This window comes from Perissodus microlepis, chromosome 10 (genome assembly GCF_051167445.1).
Source record: "Perissodus microlepis isolate ML-2025 ecotype Zambia chromosome 10, ASM5116744v1, whole genome shotgun sequence".
In the NCBI taxonomy this organism is placed as follows: domain Eukaryota; kingdom Metazoa; phylum Chordata; class Actinopteri; order Cichliformes; family Cichlidae; genus Perissodus; species Perissodus microlepis.
Window position 1 is genome coordinate 28,814,218 of NC_140470.1, and position 23,330 is coordinate 28,837,547.

At 40.7% G+C, this 23,330-nt stretch overlaps 2 protein-coding genes across 6 annotated transcripts in view; both read right to left on the reverse strand.

Moving 5' to 3' along the window:
• The window catches only part of gtf2ird1 (GTF2I repeat domain containing 1), a 40,851-nt gene extending 37,387 nt beyond the window's left edge, over positions 1 to 3,464 (reverse strand). Inside the window, exon 1 of one of the 3 annotated variants that reach the window (XM_084940928.1) lies at positions 3,092 to 3,464. The gene's annotated coding sequence lies outside the window, so the exon portion shown is untranslated. The remainder of the gene's footprint in view (positions 1 to 3,091) is intronic. The other 2 variants (XM_084940927.1, XM_084940926.1) reach the window with 2 other exon arrangements.
• Positions 3,465 to 5,635: 2,171 nt separating this feature from the next.
• Positions 5,636 to 23,330, reverse strand: part of clip2 (CAP-GLY domain containing linker protein 2) — a 50,352-nt gene continuing 32,657 nt past the window's right edge. For all 3 annotated transcript variants that reach the window (XM_084940929.1, XM_084940930.1, XM_084940931.1), the window contains 9 exons: positions 19,794 to 20,177; positions 17,072 to 17,647; positions 16,938 to 16,995; positions 15,706 to 15,789; positions 13,843 to 13,999; positions 10,843 to 11,002; positions 8,285 to 8,473; positions 7,856 to 7,915; positions 5,636 to 7,761 (listed from right to left, as the gene is read on the reverse strand). In XM_084940929.1, the coding sequence (XP_084797055.1) occupies positions 7,750 to 7,761; positions 7,856 to 7,915; positions 8,285 to 8,473; positions 10,843 to 11,002; positions 13,843 to 13,999; positions 15,706 to 15,789; positions 16,938 to 16,995; positions 17,072 to 17,647; positions 19,794 to 20,177 (1,680 nt within the window). In that variant the 3' untranslated portion in view covers positions 5,636 to 7,749. The remainder of the gene's footprint in view (positions 7,762 to 7,855; positions 7,916 to 8,284; positions 8,474 to 10,842; positions 11,003 to 13,842; positions 14,000 to 15,705; positions 15,790 to 16,937; positions 16,996 to 17,071; positions 17,648 to 19,793; positions 20,178 to 23,330) is intronic.

Sequence of the window (23,330 nt, forward strand, 5' to 3'; positions counted from 1 at the left end):
TTTTACTTTCTACAAACAGAGAGAAACATAGCCACATCAAGTCAAAACCCCTTATTTTCTGTAATATACAATGCTGTTGTTGTACTATAATGGATGCTTATATTAAACATAACCTAAGTTCAAACAATGAAGTCAGCATATGTACAAGTAATCCCTGTGAGCCTAAAACTCAGCCTTCCTACTGCTTTAAAACTGACGTTTCTTCCTACTGTTTGCTCTGTATGATGTCATTAAGAGTTAAGCTGTATGTTTTACAGTCATCACCGGCACACAGCTCTTGATGTGAGCACAGAAGCCCCTCCTACTGCTGTTCAAACCTTCTTTTTGTGAGAAGCAGCCAATCGGGAGGGTTGGCTTTCGGGGTGATACTTATGTAAAGCTTGTCGTCTCAAACTAACCACTAAAGGACTTTTATACATACATTTATACAGCGCTTTTACGTTTCCACACACCCTGATGGATTAATTAGGGTCCAGTATCCAGGATTATACTGTCAACCTTCCTCTTAGAAGATGACCTACTCTACCTCCTGAGTGTAAAAAGAATAAATACATGGTGCTGGAAATGAGCAGAATAGGTCTCCTTTAAGATATTTAGCCACTGTTTTTGAAGGCACTAAAACTTTAGATTTTAATTCCCTAAATAAATACTAAACCTCTATCTTGCATCAGAGGTAGGCAAGGTTAATGTTAGTGTGACTCATAAGGTTCAATGTTTCTTGCTGACTAAGGTGAATTAAAGATAGATATATTTTAGTACGAGGTGCTCCTATAGAACTTATGTGGTGTAGGGACAGCACCTGGTCTACTGCAATTCTTACAAATGTAGACATCTTTTCATGTATTTGTGGCACAAAGGTGTGTTTCAAAAATGATCAAATTACATAAAGAAACTATAAATAAAAAGGCCTGCAGGTAAACACCAATTATATTTAAATATATATATAACTAACTAACTATTAATCCTAAATGGTGTAGCATAATAATACCACTCAAGGTCACCATCACAGAGAGATGGGTTTCCAGCACACCTGCTTAGCCACACAGGTGTCTCCAATTATTGTGGCTGATTAGGCCTGTGCTCAGGTTGAAGCTAATGGCAAAGCTTCGTGAACCAAAATAACTGGGTGTGTCCTGCGATGTTAAATTTCCACTGTGTTATAGCCAACATCAGGTAATGGAGGTGCTTTTTAAACAATCCTTTCCTGTTCACAGATTTGTGAAGAATAGATGTGGGAAAAGCATCGAAAGCTAGTTTGTGATGCACTACTCAAGGTTGAAACTGATTGTAAACAAAGTTTATTTTCTGTATTTCATCCTTTCATAGCTTTGAAATGTTTTCAAATGGGGGTCAATTTCGCCTTGGATCTAACCAGAAAAAGCAATGTGAACTGAGTTTTTATTGTGCCGTTTATGATGCCGCTGATATGTAGTGCTGTGCTCAAAAAGCCAGTGTTTCAGGCTGGCATAAGTAGCATATTTGTGTGAGGAAACTGAGCCGAAAACGGACTGAAATCGTTCCAACTGGTGGTGTGCAACTTAAGAGTCTGTAAATGTTTTAGTTTCACCGGCCCAAAGAAGTGCAAGCCAACTCGGGAGTGTAACAAAGATGTCAATCAAGCGCAGTCCTCAGAAGGTGTCTGATTGGGAAAGGGAAGCGAAAACAACGCTTAGTCTAAAGTTCATCCTGCTAGAAGAATTATATGCAAGTTATTGAGGGTAGAGTGTTTTGTTTTTTTTGTCCCTTTTCATAGAAAGGCACAGCACCTTGCTGTAAGTCTGGGTGTGGTTTGATAGATGTTATCTAACATTTCCTTCCAGCAGCAGACAATCCTTTTGTTTGCTGTGTCAGAAGCTGTAAGTCACCACTGGTGTGATTTATTTTTTTTTCCCGACCTCAACCTTCTCCAAAGTTAAAAGTTGAAAATCGAGTCGGCTGTAACACCTTAAACTTAAAATGACTCCTGCAGAGGTTTGATTTTTACTCGGTTAAAACCTTTTTATTGGAGTAAGAAAGGGTATATGTGATATAAGGAAACTGATAAACCTTTATCTGACCAGAAGCTTCACTTTCTGGTCAGTTTAACAGAACTTCAACTATGTTAAACTGTATTTTACTAAAGAAAAATTAAAGTAGATTTCGACTACAGTAATTTCAACTGAGTTGGCACGATGCTGTCTTCATACTGCACATCTGTTTAAATGCTCTTTAAAAAGTTCACGTCACAGCTGAGGTAAATAGGAAAGGTAAGCAGTGAAATCGCATATCAGACATGGATGGGATGTCTACTTTTTCCCCTCAGCTAATTTCTCCAAACACCAACAGCTGATAGTTTCACTCCAGTCAGCTGTTTTTAAAAACAAACTTTAACCTGCGTCTACAAGAAAGCAGCTGAGGTTAAAACGACGAGACACCCTAATGTCCAAATTAAACGCTCGCTGTTTGGATACATGCAAACACTGATTTAGAGTACCGAACGCTGTTTTAAAACTGGGTGTAATTATAGGACGGCTAGTAATTTCTGTTAAAGTTAACTGCGGCGCAGTGCCTGTGTGTCGAGGCTGGTATGAAAGTCGACAGCGCTGTTAGTTATTCAAATCCTTTGGCTGAAAGTTGAAATGTGTAGCTTCCTTTCTTACACTTGCTAATGCGGCTAGCTGGCTTTGTTGTATTAGCTGGGTAACCTTCTGGTAAGTGATAGCGTTAAAAAGAAATATGGGGGATAATTTGCCAAGCAGACAGACGCTGCATCCCAGTCACAAACAGAGGCTAGCTTTCCGCTCGCAAGGTTAAAGGGAGGAGTCCCTGAAACCTGCTAACTATCGGTAACCTTTCTCCGCTTCTTACCATATGTCTAACTAATAATCGCTGGCTAATTAGCTAACGGTAGCATTAGAGCGTTGAGCTAGCTGTGCGGCGCTAGCCCCCTTTATGCTAGCTAGCGCTAGCACTTTCCTTTCATCTCCTCCCCCAGTCCCGAAATTAGGTTATAATCTGTAATTTCTAAATGCACAATCACAAAAGCCACAAGCTTCGCGAGGGCGCAGAACGTAACTCCTCAATAATGTCAAAACGGACATCGAAATCTCACCTTAATTAGCGATTAAATAGCCTTGTTGCTGCTGTCAATCCCGGAATAGGTTTATTCCCCCGTTTTAATCCATCAGAAACGCTCACAATTCCCATCCACAATGTAGCTGTGCCATCTGCTAAAACATCGTAATCCGGATCATCACAACGACGACTTCGAGCTCACGTCCCGTTGTCTGCTATTTGTGTATTTTTTTTTTCTTAGTTTTATGTCTGTTTTTTCCCCTTAACAGAGCAGGGTGTCCCTTTCCCCTTTCTTTGTTCTGTAATCCAGTAAAATTGAAACTCATTCGCCTCCTGCTAATCCCAGCCCAACTCAACAACAGCATCTATTGGCTGCAATTTACATACAGGATTAACGGAGCAACCTCTGGAAAAACCCTCAGAGAGCAAAATGTACACGGAAAGGAGAATGTCCTTAAAAAAATAATAATAGTGAAACGCGCATATATTTTATTTAGACTGTGGCTATTTAAATCACCGTCTGCCACTTGACAGCAACTTCACACATTACTTTGTGCTTTAAGAAATCCTTCATAGACTGCGTGTAGGTGCTTTGATGCGATAGCTGCGCAGTATCCAAATTATTTTTAGGATTAGGATCTGTCCAAAGTGGATCTATGGCAGCTACATGGATCTCGTGGCCGTGGAAGTTATGCCATAGCTGCAGTGATTGCCCAAAATAGCTCATGTCTGTTTGATATAGGGTAAAGTTCAGATCCTAGAGAAGAGGTGCTTTTCTTTTTTTACATTTCCATGCAGGTGTGGAAATATATGAATATTTAAAAATAAGAAAAAGTTTCTAGATTCTGACAAAATTTTTTAACCAGAATTAAAATGTAGTGCCCAAACCTCAATATGTAAAGTTTTTCTGCTTCTCTAGCTCCACTGTGATCTGCATATGTAATATATTGTAGAAGTTGAACTGAATTTATAAACTATAATCCCAGTCTTGGCCATCTGTTATGTAAATGGTTGTGAATGTTTAATTAGTCTTAAAAAAGTCAGTTTTACTATGACCTTTTAACAGCTGTCGTAAGGTCGTTGGCTTCACTTTAGCTTTAGAATTGATTTTTAAAATTTGAACTCTTATTTTTGTTTTGCTCCACGGTCTGAGACATCAATATCGCTCTGATTTGCCAGTAAGCTAAGACCCAGCTTGACCCCTCGGGTCAGCAGGATCAGGTTATTTCACGAGTCACAACAAATGGTAATGAAACCAGTTTTAGGTTTTATGCCTTGCAAAGTCTTGTTAGGTGCACTGGACCATTAGAAGTTTAAAAGTAGGAACATGCCTGTTTAGCCATTAGCTGTTAGTCTATAGTTGCTGGTTTTAAATGTAATTGTTCCCAATTTCTGATTGTTTTCATTTTTGTTTTAGTTTCATTGGACTACTGATGATCTTACTTCATTTTATTTCTACAGTGTTTATTAATGTTAAGTTATATATATTTTTTACACTTATTTGTTTTATGGGTAATATTATTTACATCCAGCTTTTTATCTGGTTTTAGTAAAAAAAAAAGGATTGTGCTAGAATGTCTGTTATAGCTTATGCTTTGAAACATGCTATATAAATAGCTGCACTATATTTAATGTAAAGAAAAAAGGAACCAAGTAAATCCAAGTGTAACTTTTTACTTGGTTCCTTATTTTTTTTAAAACACACAATAAATTGATTGGTTACTTTATTATATTAAATATAAATAAAACTGTTCATATGGCTTTATTAATATTTAACGTAATAAATGGTGAAACTTATAGGTTTACTTGGTTATTTTTTTGATGCACTGGTTGCTTTATTACATTAAATAGACATCAGCATGCAATCGTTTAACTTGTCCAACCGTCTTAATACCAAGTTTGGTTATACGTGCCCAGTAAACTAACATTAGCTTGACACCCCATCTGTGAGGAAAAGGGAACGTTTCTTATAAAAGTACTTGGACCATTAAATTTTAATCATAAGTTATTTACATTAAATCCATTGCAATCTCACTAGTTTCAGTTACTTTTCCTCTTAACTGCTGTGTTCAACTCTGTTTCACCAAGAGCAAAAATTACATCTGTGCCTCATCTATGCTGTGCTTTTACAAATAAGTCACTTCTTACTTATTCAAAATGTCACCTGCATAACCAATCAGCCCTCTAGCAGAAACTGGGACATGTGGATAAGCCCTGACATTTGCCAAGGCCAACAAATAGAACTGATATATCTGGAGGCTAGAAATCTAGAGATTGTAAATTAGTGTGCAGCGTCTGGATGTCTCATCTCCACCGTGTGGCAACTTTTCCCTCATGAAGGATTTATTGCCATCTTTTCTCGCTGATACCACTGCGTTTTATTTAATGACAAATATTTAGCCATGCACATTATGGTTGTTGGCTGAATCTCCTAAACCGCCGAGCCCCTAAATCCGACACCACCGCTTTAAACCAGCTCTGCAGAAATATTCCGATCTGCTGCGCTTGGTCTCAAAAACAAACATGCTGAAAGTCGTATAAGCATGAAAGGGTGTGAAATAAAACACCAGCAGCCCTTGCCTGCATTGTTAATATTTAATGACTCAATCTCCAAAACCATCGCAGCAATACTCCAAAGGGTATGAACCCTCCAGCTGTAAAGGCCATGTACAATATCCAGTGGAAAATTCAGGTTTTATTTGAGCTGACCAGTGCCTGCCCTGCATGTGTTCTCAGGGGACACTACTCAAGCCTTTCTGCACACCCCCACCCCACCTCTGTGTAGTGTCTCCTGTGAAGCAATAGCAACCTGTGACCAACTACAAACAGGATCCCCCCTTAGTTCAGTTTGACAAATGGCTAAAAACAATATTTGGAAGACTTAAGAGTATAAATGTTAGAGGCAAATGAAATCCGGATGATTTCGATCCAGGGAAGGATGAACGTAACTTCCCACACTGTTGTTTGGGTTTTACCTCCTGGGAAAGCCCTTCAGAAGACTTCAGAAAGGGTCAGTAAAGAAATCCAGGGCCATTACAATGGGCTCACACTGTATTTTGTACCATATATAGTAAATTAACACAAAGCCACCGATCAGAGAAAGAGATGTATTGATGCGCGGTCAGACAGTTTTAGACAATGAAAAAGTCTGAAATGGTTCACTGTATTTGTACTACAAATGTCCTGCAACGTCTCCCAGGTTCAGTCTGCACAATGAGTCCACTGATGTGTAAATGGCTGAAAAGCTTAACAAACACCTTAAGGGAGGATTGGTAGTAACATCATCACCATCAGTCCTGTAACAGATGACGCTCTTCATGTGTGTTGGCGAGGGAGGGCGGGGTCTTCCAAGACGGGAAGAGGTTGATTTTGTATTTTATCCTTGGATCAGAAATGACCGTTAAAAGAGCTCCAGTCAACATTTAAACGACCACACTGAACCTAACTTTGTGCTCATCGTGCTTCTACCAGTTTACGTACATTAAGGCGCTTTGGGACCAAATGGTTCTGAGGAGCTACCTGAGAACTTCATAACTTCAAGGGCATTTTTCCTGTTTGCTGCAAACAAATGTTGACCAGGCGGTGGCTGTAGAGGAATAGAAATTATCTCACTGTTCAGTAAAGCACGTCCTTCACTGTCCTTTTATTCTGTTTACATTGGGCTTATTACACCTTTCCTTATGTATATACTGTTATCATGGTGACTGCTCATATTAAACATGGCCAAGCTTTCAAACGCTCAGGTCAACATCCAGCACTGTGCTGGATGAGTACATACTCGGTCTACAGACAGGACAGCATTGCTTTGTACTATTCTTCCACCTTCTCTGTCATCTTCTCCTATATTGCAACAAACTGTTGCTTTTGTATTTGTTCAGTGTTCATGTTCCTTTTAAAAACACAAAAAGTTGAAAAGTGACTGTAAAAACTGGTTATTTTCACAAAGTTGGTAGCAGAGATGCTATTATTATAGTGTAATGTTGTAGTTACTATGGCGAGTGCCCTGAGATGACTTGTTTTGATCTGGTGCAGTGTAACAAAAATTGAGTTCAAATGATTCTGGATTAAGGGTAATGTTTGCTACCAATCCTCATCAGATATCAAGCACGGTGAGACACGAGTCAAACTTCCTTTAAAATAAAAACAAAATCAGGCCATCAGCTCACGTACAGCAGACAGGATTATTACAAAGCCAAGGAGCAAAATAAAAGTAATAAATAAAACAAAGCGACTGAGACCCAGTTTTTCTTCTCGTCGTCCATCAGTCTTTTTGCTTTCTTCGTCAAAATTCAGCGCAGTCATTCAGACTTCAGCGAATGACAAAACTTCAACTTGTAGCTTCAAATTTTCTAACTAATGTAAAGCATCAAAAGTTGCCACACTGCCAGTTCTCAGCAGTTGTTGAGCTGATAATCTCTTCACGTCCATATTTCTTTTTCTTATTTTTTTTCCTGTTTAAAGTACTTTTAAGTGGTCTTCATGATTGGCTAATAGGTGCTTTCTGTAACAACACATATATTCACTTGAGACAGAGATTCGCTGTTTTGGTATTAACTGTAAACTGAAATGTTTCAGGCGTCCACCGCAGCATCGGGAGACACGTCGGACCAAACTTTGACGTTTCAGATGTACTTCAGCACGTCCCAGTTCACTCGGGGTCACGTCAGCGTCCCACTCTCATCGCTTCTGCTCATATCAGTGTTGTTCCTAGGGAAGAAAACGTAAAGCATGTCTTCCTTAAAATGTATTATTTTTATTATTAAATCAATGACTGAAAAAAGCAAAAGGAAAGAATACCAACATCTTGAGCGCTGTGTGACTCCTGGTGGTGAATTCCATTAGCCGAATTTGCACCGTGGACCTGGAAAACAGTCAGAAATGATCATTTTAGTCCTGTTCTTGGCCTGATTAGACATTAGAAGACCTGTTCAGGTGACCTGGGTTTTAACATCTTAAAACAGTCTTAATAGCTACCATTTGTAGGAGACTGATGGGATTTGGTACCAGAAACGTTCTGGTTCTGGCTGCATGCATGCATGCAGTCTAGGTGGGGATCGAAAGCGTGATTGCATTTGCTGCCTGCAGAGGCTTTTCTGTGGAGTGTTTGCACGTACTCCCTATGTCTGCCTGGGTTTATTCCCCAAACACAAACTAGCTGTAGTATGGATATGTGAATGTGTGGTTGCTTGTTTCTCCATCTTGTTTTAAAAAAATAAAAAAATAAATTTACCGGGCTTTTTTCTGGATTCTTCCGCATGGCCTGGACCAGCTGGTCGACTTGTTGGTTGTGCTCTAAGGCGTTCCTCAGGGCTTCCTCAGTGCTGAGCAGCCGTTGGCGCAGACGGGTCACCTCCGAGTCCAGAGCCGAGGGGTCTAGCATCGAGTACCGCCGGTGGTCAGGGGAGGATCGTTCCCGACCCTGAAAGAACCACACAAGCTAACTGGTAAGTAAGTTAAATCATCCAAACTGTATTAGGTTTATGGGTTTTGTATATATTTCTTTTGTTTTTAACGCACTTCAAGTACTTTGTAGTGAAACAAGTGCAAAGAGCAGGCTTTTATTACCCATTTTACAGGATTTACATAATGTAGTTTACATGAAACTTTATACATGTATTTAAATCGTTATAATCTGTTACTCTAATGTAGATAAAGTCATGATAAAATGAATCGATAATACTCAAAGTCATACCAATCTATTCTTTAAATAGCTCTATTATTATCACTTTAACCTTCCAAGCAATCTATTGACTTTGAAGGAGAGGTCAGAGGTCAAATGTGACATATTTTAGACAGTACTCTGTGGACACAACATAAGTCAGATCCAGATCAAGCTGAAATATGGATTAGGTCCTAAATCAATCCATTAGTGGGTGAGCAAATTATTTTGAAGGAAATTATTATAAAAATTGAGTTTGACAAATTCTACGGGCAAATTCAGAAATGAGGTTAAAATTGACTTTTTGTGGAGAAGGTACACATGTAAGCATGAGTGTTAGCTTATTTAAGATTCCCAAATGCTTTAATGTATTTGATAAACAAAAGTGTACATTATGCCCGTCTTATAAAAAATGTTAAAAATTAAAAAGTTATTTTATGTATTTATAATTATAACTTTCCTTTAGAAGGAAAAGCCTCTGTAGCAGGTGCCATAAATGTTTAATACATATTTGTAACTGAATTTAACTGCAGGAAAAAACCCAAAGTGCACAAAGTTTAAAAAATGTTTTGCTTTTACAAAATAAAATAACAGCATGTTTGCTAGTTAGAATCGCTCACCTGAAAAAACAGCTCTAATACTTTCTGTTCCCCTTGAGAAGGGTGATCAATTTGTGAAAACAGTCCATTGTTATAAGTTCAGTTTTGAACATGAAATCTCAGGCAGGCAAGTGACTGTATTTCAGTGCAAATTACCAAATTATTTCTTTACCTGACAGAAAGTCTGGTGTCTTTATTTTAAATGAAAGATTAAACCTTCAGTGTTAAACGATCTTTCCAGGGAAAGTTGAGCATGCTCAACATCCAAATTTATAAAACAGACTGAAATTGAGGTAATTTCAGTATGAAAGCTGGTTACTTCCAGAAATAATGCTGTAAAGTCATTCATCTGAGATAATGAAATGGGAATAAACTAAACATACTAACAAAGCAAACTTCTCCTCCTCATCATCATGAACCCAAAACCGTCTTTGCAGCAGACCAACATGGACTGAAAAGCACCTGAGAATCTAGGGTATGTTCACAGTAGGGCTGTGACCAAAATTTCATATCCCTTCCCAGACGCCTTAACGCCCACTCACACCCTGGGCCATCTGACCTCAGGAAATCACATGATAGGGTGGAGCCAGGTTTCCCAATGAGCTCATCTGAAACCCTGGCTGATTGTGACCTACACCCGTTTTCACACCTTGGCTCATGTGATTAGGTAGAGGATCATTAGGGGTCTATTGTCCCTCCTGGGGGGACACTCCCACAGGGCTTAAATCTGGGACTCTCCACCATTTGACACTAGAACTGAAGAAGCTTCACGGATGAGACGTGAAACGTCTTCAAGCAACTTAAAGAAGTCCAGACGCTTATCTTTCTAAGCTCCTTAGACTACAATGACCTAGATGACTGAGAACCTTCACCGACATCCTGATATAAAATATTTCTTATCCTGATTTGCAGCATAATTCAAATAGTACAGTTTTCTGGTCCATGTCAGAATTTTCATAACTAAACCATGTCCATGCTACAGCGGTAGCCCCTCGTTTAGGACTAAGGATTTGTTTTGACTGGTCTTTCTGTTTGGAACTACCTGGTTCTGCCTGATCTTCACTGGCCATGCTGGTATTCTCTGTGCCTGCATCCACGTGGTGACTGTAAACGCCATTTATAGTTACTTCTTGTATTCATTTGAGGTAATCGTCATTTCACTTTATTTTGAAAAACCTCAACAGGATCTTCAGCTTTATTGTGAAAGGTTTATGTGAACATAATCAAGCGGAGCCACACAATGGTTTTACCATCGTTGTTGCTGTCATATCGAACAGCCCTAGTTCACACTGTATACCCTGATAAAATTCTTTATTAGAAAACTAGAAATCAGCGAGTTTATTGTCAGTAAATTATCATCCAGGTTATCTTAAGGCTTTTCAACCAATGTTTATATTTCATATGCACTCTCCTGTATTTCTAAACGTAGTTTTTAACATTAATTTAAATAACAAAAAAGAAAAGCCTCAAAATGTGGGCCCGACATGTGGTTTAGTGTTGTCCAATCATTCCACGGTGCTTTGTTCTCACCAGTAAAAGCAGTTTTTCTCGCAGCGTCTTGATGTCATCCTGAAGTTTCTGCTCCTTGACCTTCCACTCAGCCTTGTGGACCTCTCGGCTCAGGTCTTTGTCCATATCCCGGGAATGACGATGTGATTCCAGGAGTAACACCCTCAGCTCATTCAGACTCCTGTGATTTAAAAAAACCACACACACACAGAGGGGAAAAGTTGCTTTGTGTCTGTGTTTCTGGTTTCCTGACCTGCAGAAATGCAGTAAGAACTGGACTCCTCAGAGGTGGTAAAAGCACCACAGTTTCACTGTCAAGGATTATATGAATCACTGGCTTTGCTCAGACCTTGCTCAAAGATCATTATTATCCAAAAGCATTCACAGTATGTGAATATGTCAGGCAGACAGGCCGGTGGGAATAGCGTAGGCGGCACTGCTCCTGCTACTTACTCCAAGTATACATCATCTTAAGTACACTGGCTGTTTGCCGACATACTTGCATCAGTAAACCACATTTACACCGGGGAACAGTTTTCTGTACCTTTGCACTGCATGCTAGCCAAAGGTTTTAGCAACTTTAACATGTTTCCTGCACTCGTGGAAATATTTCATCTCAACATAACAGTGTTATTTTCATCTTTCTAAGAAGCGCTCCGGGTGTTTTCTCTGTAAGAACATCTTTTCCGTCTGGTCTAATCAATACATTAACAGATTATGTGCTGTGGTGTAACGTGAGTCTGTTGCTAAGAGGTGTGGCAGGTTTATGAGGTGAGAGATGCATCATTATATCAAAAGTCTGTTCAAAGCCTGTTTTAAAGTGAGTGGAAGCAGGGCTGTGGAATTAATCTAATTTTATTTTCAATTACAATTTTGGCCTCCAGTGATCATTAAAACAATTACAAAACTATTACCGCGCCACATTTCGCTTCACCGAGGCGCTCCCGTTTTATCTTTTACAGCAACCCCCTTTTTTCCCAAATTCTACCAAGCTGTGACAGACTTAGTTCAGTTTATTTTTTAAATAAGTTAATTTTTCTTGTTTTTCTTGTGTTTTTTTTTTTTTTAATTAATTTTTTTGAGTCAGCGAACTAGTTATGTGTCCTGTAGAAGTATAAACTCCCTGGCCACTTCAGTGTGATGCATTTAGGCATGGTGACTTTGACCCAGGTGGGCTGGTCTGAGTACTTCAGAAGCTGCTGATCTACTACTCTACTTTTCCTCGACTACCAACTGTAGGGTTTACAAAGAATCCGTGAAGTGAGCAGCAGTTCTCTGGGTGAGAATGCTTTGTTGATATCAGAGCTCAAAGGAAAATGGCCTGACCGCCTGAAGGTGATAGGTGGGCAACGGTAACTCAAATAACCACTTGTCACAATCAAGTCAAGCAGAAGAGCATCTCTGAACACATCGTGCTTCAAACCTTGAAGCAGATGAGCTACAGCAGCAGAGGACCACACTGGGTCCCACTCCAGCCTACTAATTTTGTACAGGCTCACTAAAATTAGAAAAACGCCGCTTGGTCTGTTCTGAGTTTCAATTTCTGCTGTGACATTCAGATACATATCCATCCTGCATGCTACCATCAGGTTGCGGATGTTGGTATGACAGAGTGGATGATATTTGCGCGACACTCTTTGGGTCCCTACTGTTGCTGATCATGTCCGTACCGATTACCCCTGTAATGCAGCGGGCACCATGCCCCAAACCTCAAATCATCTCAAACTGCTTTCTTAAACTTGACACTGATTTCACTGGGATGTGGTGGGATTGTATCATGAATGTGCAGCCAACAAATCTGCAGCAGCTTTGTGATGCTATCATAAACCGAAAGTCTGAGAAATGTTTCCAGCACCTTGTTGAATCTGTGTCATGAATAATTAAAGGACGTCTGAAGGCAAAAGATCCAACCTGGTGCTAGAAAGGTGTTCCTAAAGAAGTGGCAGGCGAGTGTATGCCACATGAACTAGCAGCTTTATCACTGAGGACCCTAATGTATACCCAACTCTAATTAATTAGTGCGGTGGTTCACTAACATCATAATCATGACTAATGTAGGGACTGCATAATGTCAGAATAATGGAAAACAACTTTTTCAACAGCGCTGCAGAAAAACACATTTTCTGAATGGCTTAATGAACAAAGGAGCGACCCTGCGCCTCTGCAACGATGCACTGACTGCCTTTTACACTTGGGTGGTTAAATAATGACTATATTAAGCAGAGTGGGGGTTTTTTGGACAGTGTGCACTAAAGGACTTGGATGTTTTGTAACTCTACCAGACTCTTCAGTATAGAGAGGTGGCCATCTGGCAGGTCTTTGTTGGAGATGAAACCTCAGCCAGCTGCTCTCAGTGACTTCAGGCACTGCTTTAAAGGAGGTGCGGAGCGGCCGTATGTGCTGGCACAAAGTCAGATATTTTCATTAAGCTTCTGACGGAAGCACGAGCGGTCATCCATCACTTTAGAGCTGCGTCGGTGTTTCTGCTTTATCACTGGGCCGAATGATGGTGTGAAATGTAAAAAAAGGTCTGTGATTCATCTCAGACATTTTTTGTTACACTCAGGTGAAAAATAAAAATCTTTGCTTCCAAAGTGTGTGTGTGTGTGTGTGTGTGTGTGTGTATATATGTATGTGTATATATAATTACACACATACTATAAGGCATGATGCATTTTAACATAGTTAAAATATGGATTACGAAACAGGTTATAGCTATTGCTAGTTTCCAACCCGTGTCTCTTGTTGGGTTTCTACATTTGCAAACCACAAACAAAAATTACATAAAATACCACAGAAACTTCTTTGTCTTCTCCAGAAAATGGAGAAAATACATCATAAATCAAAACCTCTTAGTATCAGAGTAACTGCAAGAACAACCGGATGAAAAGCAAAAAGGAAGGAGGAGCAGTGCTTCGAGGTCATGCAATAAAATCAGTGGTGGTGTCTGCATGTATAATACAACGGTGTCATCCTTCGCTGCTGTTATTGAGAAAGTGCTGAGGCAGAATGTCAAATTACCTCTCCTTCTTCAGCAGCTCCTGGCTGATGCTCACTAGCTGCCCAGAGGCATCATGGGATTTCTTGGTCATGGACTCTAGCTCCGCCTCCACGCGCGTCTTCTCCTTGGCCAGGGCTTCGGCTCTCTTCTCCCCGCTGCGAACTTTGCCCTCCAGCGCTAAAAACAAATCGATAGTTTGCAACACTAGTTATTAATAACTTTAACACAGCTGTGATCATAAAGAACTTACTATTTTCAATCAATGCTATAAATGCATTTTAAATCAGATCAGGCGATCACATTTGGGAAGGATTATTTCTGACAAATTTCTATATGCTCACTTTTAATTCTATGCCTGCAACGAGCTTCAAAAAAGAGGCACGTTTACCTCTATTTCATCAGCTCTTCTTTTAACGCTGCTCTTTTATAACTCTGAAGCTTTTTTCCACTTTTGTTCAGTGCAACTCGTTCAGCTCAACAGTATTTTTTTATTTCAATATATAGTAGGTTTTCAGTAGTTGCCATTATGGTGATCAGGTGAATGAGGGACAAACAGCTTATTTCTGTGAGACGTTTAATGACACTGGGAGGGAGTCAGAAATCCTGATATCCAGGCTCGTGTCATACTCTCTTTAAACTCTGTGAATCACCATAAACCAGCTTTCTCCATCAGGTAAGTAGTTTCCTGGTCATTTTTGTCAAATTCTACTGAAATGCTGAAATCTTGCGTTTCTGTGTGGGGGTGGCTCACAATTTCTTGGGTGTAGCCTTGGCAGCAAATGAGCTGCCCTCCCTGCTTTGCTCACAGCTGTTTGATTAAAAACAAGATGAAAATGCGTTTTATAGTTGAATGTTGAACTTCCAAAAGCTACAGTCGAAAAACACGCGTTAATTGTCTCAATATAGCGGTGATGGACAAAGATGTTTCAGTTTAGAGCATGTTTATATGCCCACGCAGTTCATTTCAAATAATGCTGCACTTGAGATGTCTGCCATTTCTATTCATCTCTGAAACACCCCACGTTTTTCTCCGATGATGCCAAGCGAATAAGATAACGACGCAGGCATTATTATTAGTTCAATTCAATCCAGTTTTATTCACAAAGAGCCAAATCAAGAGGATCAAGGCACTTTGTATTGTAAGGTAAAGACACCGCAATAATAGTGTTTTAGATATTTCAGATCTCTCGCTGCTGATGTCTAACGTTCATTTCCCCTTACCATCTTCAAAAATCAATTTCTATTTCATTCTTTAAATCTGGAAACAAGTAAAACAAGTCGTCTTAATATTTGATCTAAATTTTGTGCAGTTTTTGTTTGCAAATTCTTACAGATCAGGGTCATCACCGATGACCTCAGAGAGTTTAAAAAAAAAAAAGAATAAAAAGAGACGAATACAACTATCCTTGGAGTTTTATATTTTTCTTTTCTCGTTTTAAATTATTTACATTCATTCTTCAAAGTGTGTCAATTTGATTATCTGAAGTACATAAAGCGTGTGTTTGGGTGCTTTTGATGTGATGAAACTTATCAAAAGATTTCTGGGTGACGATCAAAGAGTGTAACGGTGAAGAACACGTTCCCCCGCGCGATGAACTCGCCGTGACTGTCGGAAAATAAAGCCTCCAGTCGCCGCACAAACATGCATATTTATTTATTTATTGAGAGAGAGCTGACAAGTTCTCAGTTTAAAACCTAAACTTGAAGGAAATGCTGCAGGCAAATATCAAGCTTCGCCTCTCTTTATCCTGAAATGAAACACCTGTACGTGAAAGACACAATGCCTCCGCAGAAACTCAATATTTCAGGATATCTTGTCACGAAAGCGCTGAAAGAACAAAGACATCGGCGAGCTCGGAAAAGGGCGCTGCGCGCTTGTTTACCTCCCATTTGTGATTTGAGGGCTTCAACCTGGGAAGTGAGAGTAGAGACTTCTTTTTCCCTTTTCAGCAGCTTCTCCATTGTTTCTGCAGAAAAACAACATAACAGCCATGAGACGCCTCGCTCACAGAACGCGCCGATGATCCAAATCAGTGCAGTGATTTGTGAATGGAGTGCCACAAAGTTTTCCACAGTTTTGTGTTACTTCCTTATCTGTCACTTGGCAGGATACAGTGAAATCCTATGAAGTTAGTGGACAGACGCCCTTGTGTACCAGAAGAGCTGCGATTTTCTCGAGCTTTTTAGCCATTAGACGCTTAAGTGCGATTTATGTAACAAGACAGAGGCTTGTGAGGTCTTTATTTATAGACTGTGACTCAAATCTATTTTATTTCACAAAGACATACGCATAATGAGTACTGGTCAGTATTTAGTACCTCGGAATACATTATAACCTCATATATAGGATATTTTAACTTGACATATTTTTGACCAGTTTAGGGAACTGATTTGCTTTCTATTTTTTTTTTTTTTTTTTTTCCTTTCTTAAGCTTGATTCCACTGTTATTATAAATACAAGGCCCTTTTGTAACCACTAGCCATTTAGCTTAGCTTAGCACAAACAGTGGAAATAACTAGCCTGGCTCGCTTCAGCAGAGCAACAAAATCCACATCTCAGCTTTGCTTGTGTGTGGAAATGACTGTCTGGTGTTTGTGTTTTCATGCGTTCCCAAAAATAATGGGGAAAAAGTGTATCTGAATGACAAAAACTACCAGACCCTGCTGAGTAGTTGATGCTTAACTCCCAGAAATGTGTCGGACTAGTCAAAAAACATAAAGGTGTTTTTATGTTGACAAAAATTACAAGATTAAAAGGGAATTAGTGGTGAAAAGCAGATGGAAATAGGCAGAAGTGGTCTCTATACAATATTATTTTTACAACGCATTCTCAGGAGCAAGGAGGGCGGCATTATTCCTAAAATGTTGAGCTCTTTTTTTTTTTTTTTAAGTTGTCACGTCCCTTTTTTAATTTCTTCTCATCTCTCGAGTGCATACATGGGTAATATGACGAGAACAATGGGAAGTAACACTTTGGGAATCACTGGGACGTAAGAACAAGGAGCAAAAAGCACAAACGTGATTAAACTAAGAAAGCAGATCAGCTGAAGTGTGTGTGATTGGTGTGCTTTTTTTCATGAATCTGTAGTCGGGATTAAGATAAACACAAACATACCTTCTATGTTCTGTTTTAGCTTCATCTTCTCATCTGAAATTTCATTATCTTCTATCACCTGAAAGAGGAGAAAGTGTCAGGTGCTGAATTTGTATCTAAACACTGCAGGTGCCTCTTTCTCCTCAGCCACTCACATTAGCATCATTAGATGTGAAGCGCTCGGCCTGGATGGCCTGGAGCTGGTTGGCCGTCACCCTCAGCTTCTCCTCGAGTTTCTGGATCTCTTCTTGGCTCGCCTCCTGAGCTTTCTGCAGAGCCTGGTAGTCCGTCATCTGCTTCTCTGACAGCTCCAGCCTCTCCCTCAGCTCCTCCGCTCTTTTGTTTTGCTCCATCTGAAGCGTCTCCATATCTGCCAGCCTCTGCTCCGCCTTCTGTAGCTTATCCGTAGCTGCCTCCAGCGCGTGCTTTCCACTTTTGGCTCCCAATTCAGCCCTCCATGTCTGGTTGCCTTCAGCCAGCTGGTCTTTGGCCTCCTGCAGACGAGCGCAGAGGTCCTCTCGTTCCTTTGTCAGGATGGCAGCTTCAATTTTATGTTTGGCCTTGAGGTTCTCCACCTCTAGCTGGTGCTCCATCTTCAGGCTTTCCAGGGTTGCTCTCAGCTCCTGGGTGTCCTGCTCTTGACCTTCTGTAGCGGTATGACTACTGCTCAGTGTTGCCTTTAGTTCCTCCAAGGATCGCTGGTGGTCACTGACTAAAGTGTCAAATTTAGCCTGCAAGAGAAAGTGAGAAAGATCGCTGTTTTAGGCCATACTTGCTGCATTTGTGAAACGAATCAATTCAAATCATCTAGTACCCATTCAGGGGATAATGCAACCCAAAGATTTAACATGCATGCTTTTAAAAATTTGAATAGTTAAATCTAATCTCATTGTGTGTGATTGTGTCTGGTTGTGCAGACGGCTTGGTGCAGGATCTGCAGTGCTGCAGATGCTCACTGGTCTGTTGTGGTGAAGAGAGAGCTGAACGTAAAGGCAAACCTGTGGATTTATGAGTCAGTAAATTGCCAAATGCATTCACTCATCCATCCAAGTCATTGAATTCAGGTGTTCTAATCACTCCCATGGCCACAGGTGTATAAAATCAAACACATAAGCGTTCACAAACATTCGTGAAAGACTGGGTCGCTCTCAGGAGCTCAGTGAGCGTGCCACTGTGACAGGATGGCACCTGTGCAAGTCCAGTCGTGAAATTTCATCCCTACTAAATATTCCACAGTCAACTGTTAGTGGTATTATAAGGAAGTGGAAGTGATTAGGAATGACAAAAACTCAGCCACAAAGTGGTAGGCTAAATAAAATCACAGAGTGGGTCAGTAGATTCTGAGGTGAAGAGCACGCAGAGGTCATCAATTTTCTGCAGAGTCAATCACTACAGACCTCCAAACTTCATGTGGCCTTCAGATTAGCTCAACAACAGTGTGTAGGGAGCATCATCAAATGGGTTGCCATGGCCGATGCAGCTGTGTAAAGCACGCTACCACTGGACTCTAGAGCAGCAGAGATGCGGTCTCTGGAGTGATGAATCACGCTTCTGCCTAGCAATCTGATGGATGAGTGTAGGTAGGTTTGGTGGTTGCCAGGAGAACAATGCTTGTCTGACTGCAGTGTAAAGTTTGGTGGAGGAGGGATTATGGTGTGGGGTTGGTTTTCAGCAGTTGGAATCGGCCCCTTAGGTCCAGTAAAAAGAACTCTCAATGCTTCAGGATACCAGGACATTTTGGATGATTTCATGCTCCCAACTTTGTGGGAACAGTTTGGGGATGGCCCCTTCCTGTTCCAACGTCACCGTGCACTTTTGCGCAAACAAGGTCCTTAAAGACATGGATGAGCAAGTTTAGTGTGGAAGAACTTGACTGACCTGCACAGAGTCCCGACCTCAACCTGATAGAAAACCTTTGGGATGAACTAGAGCAAAGACTGTGAGCCAGGTCTTCTTATTCAACATCAGTGTCTGAGCTCACGAATTTGCTTCTGGAAGAATGGTCAGATCTTCCCATAAACACACTAAACCCTGTGGAAAACCTTCCCAGAAGCTTTTATAACTGTAAAGGGTGGGCTGGATTAAGAATGGGATGTCATATGTTCTTGAAGGCAGACGAGCAAATACTTTTGGCAATATAGTCCATGTTTCAGTTTGTGGTAAATGGTAAATGGACTGGTTCTTATATAGCGCTTTTCTACTCGTCTGAGCACTCAAAGCGCTTTACACAACTTGTGCATTCACCCATTCACACCCATTCGCACAAGCACATTTTTCTAAGTGCTTTATAGCTAACATTCACACACATTCATACTCCGATGGATGCATCGGAGAGCAATTTGGGGTTAGTATCTTGCCCAAGGATATTTGGCATGTAGACTAGGGGAAGCCAGGAATCGAACCACCAACCTTCCGATCAGTTAGTAGACTACCTGCTCTACCACCTGAGCTACAGCCACCCCAAATTTGTGGTCATACTTTACCTACGACCACAAATGCAAGTGTCTTTTCACACCGCTTTAAATGCCTGTTTGAATTTCAAGACTTGGTTTTAGGGTTGAAGTTAGAGTTAGGTTTAGGTTAGGCTGCCACGTTTGAATTGGGTGGAATGTACGGATGATGAGATGAGTGAAGAAGGGATGGACACAGAGAGACTTCTCAAATTATTAGTAGGAAGAAATTTTGATTAGATGTAACATTCTTATTCTTGTTATAGCCACCCTGATTTACCTTTTTCTTTTTGTAAATCCTTTGAAATTTTGTAAGAAAAACTGAATCCTGCTCTAAATGAAGGATTCCTAAAACACATAACTGCACTGACATGACCACACTACTCTGGCTGACTTGAAGACAGTTATAAAAAACAGAGCAGCGTACCTTCCAGGTGTCCATCATTTCCACGTTTTCCTTGGTAGCCTGTTGAACTTTCTGTTTCATCTCATTGATCTCCACGTTCTGTTTCTCCACGACAGCCTTCAATGAGTCGATCTCCTGCTGGCTTGCGGCTAAGGCAGTCTTGTACTTCTCTCTGAGCTCGCTGCTCTCCTTGTAGTGCTCCCGGCCCGCTGACAGCAGCTGCTCGCGCAGCAGGAGGGTCTCTGGCTGGGCGTCGGACCCCTGGGCCGCATCAACACGGTCAGCTTTCTGCCAGCTTGCATCAGCCCCTTTGAGCTGGACCTGGAGATTCGTGATCTCGGCTCTCCTGAGGCTGAGCTCCTCCTCCAACTGCATGATGCGGCTCTTCTCTTCAACTGTAGTTTGCTGATGAGAAAGAAAGCAAGAACCCAGCACTGCTTTTGAAAGGTTTTTTTTCTAAGGAGAAACATGTTCTTTCTATAGAGTAATTGTATTTACTACAACAGGTGGAAGACCCTGCAACAGACTGTCATTCCAAAGAAAGAAAGGTGACGTGACGAAGAGCGGAAATCAGCCCATAAGAAAAGGAAAACGGAGAAATCTATGCAGGTCCTGGAGATGACCAAGTGCATTGCAGAGGATTTACAGTACAAACAAGTGACATAAAGTATGTGGACAGCAACAGATTGTTCAACAGTTTGGCTCCCAGTGAAGATGCTACAATGACTCTCAGAGTATTTTTTTCTCATTGGTATTTTTGGAAAGTTATAACACATAACTGCAAACAAAGTTTGGATGTGAGCATACAGGGTGTAATTTGTTGGGATTTACTGCTGCTAAAACGTGCAGCCAGGGAGAATGATGTCCTAACTAATTTGCCATTAAATGAAAAACCATATCTGATTTCAATCTGGCCTATTTCGCTTTCAGTCTCAACTCTTTGGATAGCGCTGGACCACGTCCAGTGTGGCTGCAAATTTTAAAATGCTCTGCTCTAACCACTCAGACCGGTGCGCATGCTGTTTGTGCAAACGTGTAAAATCAGCCGCCCATCAACTTGAATTTTATTTTGTGGAAGAGGCGAAGCAGATTTAGAGATTAGGACGGATGATGCACGAATTTTGCATTGGTGTGGGCTGCGTGCAAGAAGACAATGCATGAGGTGCGCCTCATCGTTTATGCTGAATGTTCTCCCTCAGACACGTCGGGAAGTTATAGTAAAACCCTGCAACAAAATCAAAAGAACAAACACGTCCCGGTCACGTTCCCAACCTGATGTGATGCTTTCAGGCTTTGGATACTGCAGAGTGTTCAGCTGAAAACTGCTGCTGGTTGGACCAGGCTGATCTGTGTAAGAGGTTGAGGTCCATGGTTAAACTGTACATGTGTAAATCCAGGTGATGAGAACGTGACACTAAAAACTCCAGCTGTGCCTAAATTGACCCAGAAATGCAAACTTTGAAGGGGTGATGGGCCAAATTTAAATCCGGTATGACCTTCGATTTTTATTTATTTAGTAGTTTTTTTTTTCCAGCTTAGGCCCAGAAGTTTATCACCCCACCCCTTTACTTCCTAAGAATTCTGTACCAAGCTACCCGGCACCACCTGGTAGACTTATGCAACTAGCTGGTGAACACAGGAGACCATTTAGTGTCTAATCCTAAAATAAAAACTTTCAGCTGCTCCCTTGTCACATGGAGTCACCACAGCAGGTAGCAGCTGTTGTTTAGTTTGGCAGAGTTTACGCGGGACGCCCCTCCTGACCAAACGGCGATTTTTGTGTCTGGAATGGAACCAGTGACCTTTTACTTGTTTACTTTTTAAAACCTTAAGGTTTTAGTTGCATCACTTAATATTTAGGAAGATATCCTTGATTTTTAGAGGGTTGGGTTTTTTTTTTATACTTCCACTTTGCCTCACTGCAAAGTATCTATTGGTTCAACCAATTTTTTTTTTGTGGCAAACATTTTCAGGAGTTGGTGAAAACAAAAATAAAGTCCAAAAGAGAGCAAATATCGGCAAGACTTATAAATAAGCCAACTGAGGGCTATTCCTTTCATTTAACTTCTTAAAGAATTCTGATGAAGCTTCATGTTCTTATTTGGGTGCAGATAGCTTCACAGAGCTGACTGGAGCGGCCCAGTCGCTCAGGGCTAAACTGACATTTTGTCAGAAATAACACGAAGCCAACATACAGCAGAGGAAAAACACGTTACACAAAGACAGAACAGAAGTTAACTCCCTATCCTGCTGAGGGCGTTTGAGATTTTCACTCTTGCAACATAAATATGAGTGATGCAACACCCACAAGCTCCTCAAGATTCCCATTAATATTAAGATGTCTGGTAACTTTAATGATGATGAATATCAAAGCAGGAAACTGTGGAACATGTGGACATAAAATCTTAATGTATGAAAATACTGTTGGGAACTTAGTGGTAATATATTTATTTGGTGTAATTAATATAGGTGAAATATCTTTAATAAATTAGGCTGGGGCATTAGCGAGCGTTGCTTATTAATGAATCTGCCAATAGTCGCTTGGTTTTTAATCATTTTTCTGTCTCCGACCAACTCTGTCAGGAAAGACTGGGCTTTTTAAAAGTGCTGAACACAGTTTGCCATCAGTAGCTGACACACCCGTCTACTTATCAGAACTTACTTCTCTAATAATAGCTGCCTTGCTCTGCTTGAGGCCGAAAAACCAAAAATAATGACCAAGGAGACGCTGAAATGCCGAGCATAGAGGACAGACAGCTGGGCAATAATTCTGCGTGGGTTATGCAACCACTTGCAGGGTCATTGAATCTGTTGTTTATATTAAAATATTGACTAAGAGAGCTTTAAGTCTTCTACAGATGGCGGATGGATTTTGCCATTCCTTTTTTCCCCTTTCCCTGGCTGTTCACAACTGCAGTCACTCGTAATTTTAGAGGAACACCATGAAAACACTGGCACCAGTCAGGGTTTGCATTTCACTCGGGATCAAAGTCCAAATAAACCATCAGAATTATTACGCTGCCCTCATAATAACGCGGAAAGCCTGCACTTAAATGCTAAAGCCATTGTATCATTTCCATCCAAAATAATTAAAGCGAGGAGCCAAAAGGATCAACGTGTCGCTGTCCAAACATTTGTGGAGCTCAGTGTGCAAAAACCAAAGGTGGAAAATGAAAGGAGAGCGCAGCCATTCTCTGATCTTCTAGAAGCAGCCAAGCAAATATAATACAGCAAACCTCAACAGTGACATATGCACAGCTGCAAACATCCTCCACACATTTGTTTCCAATCAGAATGAAAAAGGAAAAACAGCCAAAAAAACTGAGATTAAGATGGAGGACCTGCTGCACAGTGCACAGATGTTAATTTCAACCCAGATCCCAGCTGACCAGACCAGAGTTACTAGCTGATTCACACCAGAGACGCTGCCTGAGTAGCATTCAGATGACATCGCACACACACACGCACGCACACAGAGGAGTAAAAGAGTCTATGCAAGGTTAATGTCCTCAACAGCATCTGAAGTCGATTTGAAGTCAGGAACTGAGATAGCTCAAG